Raw genomic sequence first — 8,563 nt, 5'->3', positions numbered from 1 at the left:
ACGAGCGTGCCTGTCCCTGTGTAAAAACCTGAAAAGCCACCTGTTAAACTACACTCTGTTCACCTGCCTTTTATAGACAGTTTCGCCGACACTTCCACAGAATATGTTTGGACTTTGGATGCTTTCTAGTTTGAAACTTTTAGGTTAAGAAGAGAAAAATGTACAAAACTAGAGCATGTATTTTCCGGTGGTGGATATCGTGTCTCTGTGTGGAGCTGTGTGTTAATGTCAGTAATGCTCCTGATCCTGCTGAGCCAAGACCCCGTGCAGTAGATTTCTCTCCAGTCAGCTGACAAGGAGAGTTTAAAGTTCATTTTCTCCACACACCAATCAGCCTGCCTCTGCTGCCGTTCAGCAGCACAGAGTGCTGAATGAAATGTAATAAGCAAGACACTGCAAGAATTTGCTGCATTGAAGTCCAATAGAAACGTGCTTGTCTCTGTCCAAAGGTCTAGGCTGACACTGCTGCTAATTGTTAAATAATTTCCTTACATTATCTTAAACTATATGATGAATTAAATTCTGTATACTTCATGTAAAAATGTGTGTTTTGTTTATATTACAATAAAACCGCCCTAAAGTTTACTCTTATTGTCTCATCAAGGAAAATATTTTTCCTTTCTTTAATGAAATTAAGTTCATTCATTTATTTTCACCTGAATAGCTAGGTCACAACAGAAGCAACCCAAGAAAGGAAATTGAATCATCAGTCTCCCTAGCAATATTTTCCAGTTCCTTCTGAGGAATTCTGTGTTGTTCCCAGGCCAGATTAAAAATTTAATCTCTCCAGGGTATTCTGGGTCCAATCTGGGCTCTCTTTTCAGTTAGTTGTGCCCAAAACACTAAGAAGGCATCATTATAAAACCCCTACCTCAGCTACCTCCTTTTAACAGAAAAGAGCAGTGAGAGAACACAGAGCTCCTGAGTGGAGGGATGCAATGTCACCCACACAATCAAATGACAGCTGAAAGCTTTGACTTCACTCTGCCACAGTGGTCCAGCACAACCCACACATAATTACTGACACAGCAACAATACGCTTATTAATCTCAAGCTGTATTTACCCTTACTCGTGAGTACGGCTCCTAGGCAGCCGAACTTCTGCACTTATTGCCAGCAAATCCCAAGAAATATCCCAATACTTCTTTGAAAGTTTCAATAATTCAACACAATTTTATTTTCAATTTAATTTATGTATATAACCCCAAAAATCACTTGTAAATGCCATTTAAGAACAACCACCATGGAGTCTGTTTGTGACAGTTTGGCCAGAAGCATGCACACCAGTAGTCTACTAGAGGTCAGATACTGATCCTACACCTGTTGTCACTTTTTTGCACCAGGTGAAAGATCCCGTGTGCTTTCTAAATGGACCGATTGATACCCATCCATTATCTATACCCGCTTATTCCTTAACCAGGGTCATGTATTGGCACATGGTATAGATGTAAATAAGGATGGAATCATTTTCTTAAATTTGGTGAAGTTTTGGCAGCAGGAACAGCTAAGTGTAGTGTGTAAATCTGTAATGATTCTTTTTCCAAATACTGCACAGTCCATTATTCAAAATGCAAAAGTCTTTAACAAATGGTCACACAAAATATTAGATGTTCAAATTCAATGACATATTTTACAACACAATCAAAGAGTGTGTATTGTATAATGTATTTTGTATACAATTTATATATTCCTCTATCCTTTCAAAGAATTTCTTATATTGTTTTGTTTTTCTTGTGAGATTTGTGTTTATGTCGAGTGCCCGTAAATTGCTGCTGCAACAGTGGAATTTCCCAAATTTGGGATGAATAAAGTATTTCGTTCTATCTATCTATCTATCTATCTATCTATCTATCTATCTATCTATCTATCTATCTATCTATCTATCTATCTATCTATCTATCTATCTATCTATCTATCTATCTATCTATCTATCTATTTATCTGACAATAGGCTACATTAACCTGTCATAAAGAATGTCTTGATAGACTGGGATACAGCAGCTCTTCTGGCCTTCCCCTCCTTCTTTTCATGGCATTTCTGGTTCCCTGATTTATGTTTTTGTTTCATTTTCAATCGGTCAGTCAGTCTCCTTCTCTTGCACCAAGTTCATCTCTAACTTCAGTGGCTGCATCGACCCTGATTGGTCCTATTCACAAGCTAGGGTGGGACTTACAATTTATTGGGTTCCTCTGATGTTTGTCATTGGCTGAATAATTAATAAACACCTTGTTTTGGACTAAACCATGTTTAGGGAGGGGTGAAGACCAGATATTTGGAAAACTTCTTTCATCAAATTGCATGTTTCTGTGGTTTTCATTAAAACCTCTGGCATACAACTAATATAAATATTAGAATTATTCACAGAACAGGGGCCTATAGAGTATAACTGCTGGATTTTGTGGGGCCCCATGGGCAGTGAGGGCCCCTATAGTTGTCACTACCTTTCACCACCCAAAAGCAATGGCCCTGCTCCCATTATAATGACTTTATCTGAACTAAGCATTAAATCAGTTAAAAACTCAGAGTAAGGATCATGTCAGTGGTACACTATACCAAAGAGAAATGGTTTTTCAGTTTTCCAGTTTGGGTGTGAGAAGCAAGGCTGTTAAACTAGTTATATCTATGCTTAGGTCAAAGGTTGATTAATAAACTTGAATAGACAATTGCTGCTACTCCTCCTCCTCCTTCTTATGCTGTTTAATGGCTGCTTGCAAGCCAGAGTGCATTGGTGCCACCCCCTGAACTGTAAAATGGGCAAGCACTAAGTCCAAATATATTACGTCCTTTGAATTCTATCAATCATTCAAAAATCTAATAACAAGTTTGTTTATTACATAACAATTCCTTCCTAATATACTATCTGTAGATGAGCTATTAATTTTTAACTTATTAGTACTCCTTCCTCTTTCAGCTCAAGGGTCCTGGCATCTTAAAGCTTGGTTACAGTTCGATACGACAGGAGAGCGACAATAGCGTTGTTGTGGACACGACTATTCTGGCCTGGTAGGCTCTCAGTGAGCAGTACTGCTGAGATCATCTGCCCAGCTGATTCCACTGTTGTTTTACTATTGAGAAAGCATTAAACTGACCAAGAAATTTTGATGCCTAACCTAACAGACATATTTTATTTCCTAAACCAAAACAAGATGTTTTGATGCCTAAAAATAACTGTGTATATGCCGTGCTTAAACTCAAGGATGTAACATATATAATGCACGTAATTATGACAATGAAAATCTGTAGGATGATAACGACCTACTGAACCTTTCAGTGGGTGAGTAGGGACCAACTGAGCCATAACTATAGTCTGAAGGGGAGCCTAAACAGGCTATTGAATAGCATGACAACATTCCAAATGGGCTAAGCTATCAGTCACTGTCGATGTAGTGATGGGGTGAGGTTGCTCTGTACTGTTAAGGCAATCCAATAGTCTTATAATTAGCGCAACATTGTCAGTTCTGGTGAGCATTTTGAACAGCTCTTGCTTTAATTCTTAGCATATTTTCATGAGCTTGGTGATGGTGCATTGTGATGGTGTGCGATGCTGCTTCAATTAGATTAATCAGACCTCCAAAACCCTTGCCTTCTACAATGCTTATGGCCAGCATATCCACTGCAATAAGACTGCAGATAGCCTGAGTAATTTTTTCTTTCCATTGTGTCACAGCTCCTTTGAGCCTTGCGTGAGGAAATGGTGGGTTGAGAGGAGGAGGTGGATTCATTAACCAGGGTTGGGTGTACATTGTTCAAGTGGTAGGTCATCTGTGTTGTGTTGTGTTGTAGGCATTAACGGCATTGTAATGTTACAATGAACTTTATTTTTCAGCTCAAAATGGTCCCATACCAAACTTCACCTTGCTTTTATGATGTTTACTGTCAGTTTCCTCTTTGACGGTTTAGGCAGCAAACTAATTGTGCATACATGATTAGCGCCCCCCTGCCGGCAGCTTATATAAAAATATAAAATATATAAAAATATATAAAATGTATTATATAGCTTCAAGACATAGGCTAGCTCATACTGCACAATGTATCCTCATTAAGAACATTTGCTTCATCAAATTACATATAATCAAGAAAATTCTTAACGACCATTTATCGCTATTTGATTAATCATGCCCTTCCCTAATTTTGACCTTTGAAGGGTGGAGGCAGAATCTGTGTTACAGATGGTTTATGTTTTAAAATTTGTAATAATAAAAAATAAGTGCAAAGAAGCATACGTCACCTTTTTATCATAACAAGTTGTTTCTTTATCAGTCTTCTTTGCTGACATGTCCATTCTGTCTTACATTGCCCTGTAATTCTTTCCCAGCTCTCTTTGGGTGAAAGGCAGGGGTACACCCTGGACAGGTCACCAGTCCATCACAGGGCCACATAGAGACAAACAACCTCACACACTCACACTCACTCCTATGGGCAATTTAGAGTCACCAATCAACCTGACATACATGTTTTTGGACTGTGGGAGGAAACTGGAGTACCTGGAGAAAACCCACACAAGCATGGGGAGAACATGCAAACTCCACACAGAAAGGTCCATGATATGTTATGAACCTGGGCCCTTCTTGCTGTGAGGCAACAGTGCTAACCACCATTCCACCATGCTGTCCTTCGGCTCATTACAGAAACCTAAAGGGTTTAATTAAAATCTGTCCTGGAGTTTAACATGCACATCATCAAATAATGATCATTTAGTGATCATGGTTCAGGTGATGATGATGGTATTGATGATACATTGTCATGACACAACCTCCCTACATGAAAGTACATAAGCCTGTTTTACTAGTAAAAAGTATCAGTATTGGTATTGGTATCGGCGATATTAGTCCTATATTTACTTGGTATCGGATCGATACCACATTTTGCGGTTTCGCACACCTGTAGCTGCTGCTCCTCCATCTTTGAAGAGGCTGACCGCGGTAATGGCATTACTAATGCTGAGGGTGGCAGTAGAGGATGTCACCTGCTCTAAACCCAAAGAAGAAGAAGAAGAAGAAGAAGAAATAGGCGGCGAGGAAGCATCTCATCGCGACACTGGAAAGGTCAGGGTGTGTTGATGAGCAGGCTGCTTGGACAGGAGCACCGGTAACAAATGGCTGGCAGCAGACTGGAGAAGTTGGGCACTGTGTTCACCCGGTGAGACAGCAGCGTTTCACACGTGGGAAAACTACTATTGCTAGTGGGAATTAGCTGACGGGTAGTAGCTCTGTTTGCCTAAGCCTTGATAGTCTGGCCCTTTCTGTAGAAATGTTGTCTGACCAGGCGCAATAAAAGCGATGCTGGTCTATACAGGGCTCCTCGGGCCACATTTAGGGTTTTCACCAGTCCATTAACGGGGCCAGATGCAGAGCTGATGCTGTCGCTAGCATCGGTGGCTAACGTTAGCATTCCGCTCCATCAGGACGGCAACGTTAAGATCGACTGCTTCCAGGCAGCAATGACACGAAATGTCAGAAATAGGTCTCAGACCGAGAGACGGTAAATAAGAAATAGATCTTAAATGAAGAGAAATAATGGTGATCAACTAATGTCTATAGGTAATGACAGGGCGACATGCGTGTACTGACATCATAGACATGCGACCATAACTCCAGACCTGATTGTAGTTTGTAGCTATAAAATCATCAGAAGTGGTGCTGAGTTACACTGATGAGGGAGAAGACCTAGTGAAAACAGGGACAACATATTCATTTGTAGGAAAAGAACAGAGATGTATAATTCTTAGAAGTTTTATGCACCTAGTATCATAATTTTATTCTTGACTAGCCTTTTAAATGCTAACTTTGATTTTAAGTTAGCACTGTCATTATTTAGCCTTATTTGATTGTAGTGCTGTCAAATAACCACCAGTTGTGTGATGGCATGCTTGTCAGGGTTCGAGATCTGATGCGCGCTGGAGTCATAAAGCGGGCAGAGAAACCCATTTGGTATGATGTATACAAGGCTTTTCCACCAAAGAAGGCCCCTCTTTATGTGAAGCCACATACCAGGCAGAGTACCAAGAAGCACCAGACTGTGCCAGAAATCTTCTACAGAGAGGATGAAGTCAGAGCGTAAGTCATCTTATCGTAGGACACACAATAGTAGCTGTGCTGGCATACCTCTTTTTAATACACACTGTATACTTGCAGACGCATACAGTGTGTATTAAAAAGAACCTGGGTAATGCCTAGTTTAACTCTTACAGACAGATTGAAGATTGACTGTAGAGTATGTCTTTTCCTCTGTGGTATTGCACATATATTTCATACTCTTAAACATTAGGGTTTCCTTCCAGTTTAAACTTATTGCTGAAGAATTAACCAATAACAAAGTAACATTTGTTAATCCTGGAATTAGTTTAATCACTGTATTTTAGAATAATAATATTAGTATATATTTATAATATGTGTGTTAAATTTAAATAAAAATATTGTGGTCATCTAGATTGACCAAAAATATTTGGTTGGAAATCATCTGTCAGCATTTAATGCTGTTGTGAGATGTTTATGTCAGCTGTACTGCCTTTCAGGAAGTTCTATGAGCAGTATGGGACAGGTCCTCGGCCTCTTGATCTCTCCAAACCAAACTTTGTATCTACGTGTCAGAGGTATTTGACTTTGTCTTATAAAAATACAAGATATGCATGCAATGAAAGCACATGGAAGACAGGATTCACAGACAGTTCAAATGGGATTTCAATTATGTGATTAATTAGGAGTTGCCAAGTAACTTTTTTTTTATTAATATATTGTTATTGTTATTACTAAATATGTGTTCTGCCAATTCAATCTTGCAGGTTTGTAGACAAATATACAGAGTTAAAGGACAGCAGTGACCTGGATGACTCTGCTCTGTTTGAGGAGACCGGGAAGGCTTTGCTCACAGAGGGCATCGTGCTGAAAAGGAGAGGATCTTCTCCTGTAAGAGTTTTGCTTAATGCAGAATTACTAACTAGGGTTTCCATCTAAACATTGCTGACTGGATTCAGTCATAAATTAGCTGGTGTTTCCAACCTCATTTTGTCACTAGGACCATCAACTCCAGGATGCAGCAGGACAGGCTGTGAGATTTTACAAAGTCTTGTGTCCAAATGTTTCAACTCTAGCAAGTGGTGGAGATAGGAGTGGAGGAGCTCTCAGCTTTGGTGCTGAATGCTAGAAAATGTGGCTAAACTACTCATGAACATAAAATATACTGCTTCCACTGATGCAGCTCCACAATGTCAAGTGAAGTAAAACAATATTCCTTAAAGAGACATAAAGACAATAATGCAATACACAAGACTATACATATCTATTAAGAGTCCTAAGCTACAGATGGTGGATAAGTGCACCCAGTGCAGATAGTATATGTCATTATTGTCTTCATTTCTCTGCAAACCTGTTTTCTGTAATTATGTGATACTGATATTGAGGAAGTCTGAATTCCAGTATTCCAAAAAATTCATTCAATATAATGGATTATTAGAAAAACCCACATAGGACAAACTAAATTCTTACACAATGACCCTTGAATACCAGTAACTATAAGTATCTGCGTGTTTGATCATGTGTATACATGTATGCTCCCTATTTGTTACAAGGCAAATGTGATATTGGGATATATAATAAAAATTGGTGGGGCTTCAGCCTGTAATGCCCTTGTTAGTTACAGTACTGCTTCTATCCTGCAGGTGTCAGCAGAGTCCAGGGATCCAGTGCTGGAGCTGAAACTGACAGACATGTTGGCAGAGCAGTCAGTCAGTGCTGATAGTGATGAGGCAGCAGAAGGAACCATACACACCATAGACCCCAGCAGCTCAAAGACCATTTGATTATGGATTATGGATTATGGATTATGTACACCAGATCTGTGTGAGTGGCATTTAAAAGCTGTGGAGGAAAGTCATGACATCAGGAATTCCTTGATTCCAGCTTTGTGTTTCCTCGGCTAAGAATGTATATATATATATATATATATATATATATATATATGTATGTATATATATATATATATATGTATGTATGTATGTATAGTGTGTGTGTGTGTGTCTTTGTGTGGAAATGAAAATGTGACATTAAAGATACTCTTTAATTTGTTAATAACTTATTTTTTCTTTTACATTTCCAGCAGAGGCATAGAGTGTCAGGAACTTTGGTTTTACTACTTACAGAAGAATTGCAGTCTTTATTGTAAATTAAATCTGTTCTTGTCTCATTCTATAATTTGGACATGTTTTTAAATAGTTTTTAAACAAGTTTTACAAAATAAAAGTTCGAATTTTGCTGGGAGATCAAGGTGAAATTTTGATCTTAACACTAGAGGCAATTGGTATTAAAATGTCCATGGTGGCTGCACTAGGCTCTGACAGGTATGAACCAACTCAAAGTATATTTCCGTCACAAGTATGTCAAACTCTGCAGTGTCATTTTACTTTTATTCACCTGCCATGGATAAAGTGTTCCCACTTGTCTCAGCTTCAACATGATTTCTGGAACAATCAGCAGATGGCAGTATTGAAGTACATAGACAGAGGGCATGCTTTTGTTAGAGGAATGGCATTTTGAAAATGTACAGAACACACATGCATAAGTATATA

At 38.8% G+C, this 8,563-nt stretch overlaps 1 protein-coding gene across 1 annotated transcript; it reads left to right on the top strand.

Moving 5' to 3' along the window:
- The first annotated feature begins 4,987 nt into the window (after window positions 1-4,987).
- Window positions 4,988-8,073, top strand: mrps23 (mitochondrial ribosomal protein S23). The gene is made up of 5 exons (XM_026315592.1): window positions 4,988-5,139; window positions 5,877-6,056; window positions 6,515-6,592; window positions 6,782-6,905; window positions 7,658-8,073. Exons 1-5 carry the CDS (start codon window positions 5,096-5,098, stop codon window positions 7,796-7,798), a joined length of 567 nt encoding a protein of 188 aa, XP_026171377.1. The 5' UTR covers window positions 4,988-5,095; the 3' UTR covers window positions 7,799-8,073.
- Window positions 8,074-8,563: the final 490 nt, after the last annotated feature.

This window comes from Mastacembelus armatus, chromosome 13, assembly GCF_900324485.2.
Source record: "Mastacembelus armatus chromosome 13, fMasArm1.2, whole genome shotgun sequence".
In the NCBI taxonomy this organism is placed as follows: Eukaryota; Metazoa; Chordata; class Actinopteri; order Synbranchiformes; family Mastacembelidae; genus Mastacembelus; species Mastacembelus armatus.
The sequence above is the reverse complement of the archived record's forward strand: the minus strand, read 5'-3'. Positions and strand labels throughout refer to the sequence as shown.

Excerpts from the sequence above, each read along its gene's own strand:
- mrps23 (XM_026315592.1), top strand. The coding sequence starts at position 5,096 with ATGGCTGGCAGCAGACTGGAGAAGTTGGGCACTGTGTTCACCCG. Across the intron at positions 5,140-5,876 it reads TTGGGCACTGTGTTCACCCG|GGTTCGAGATCTGATGCGCG; the intron begins GTGAGACAGCAG and ends CATGCTTGTCAG. Across the intron at positions 6,593-6,781 it reads TTTGTATCTACGTGTCAGAG|GTTTGTAGACAAATATACAG; the intron begins GTATTTGACTTT and ends TCAATCTTGCAG.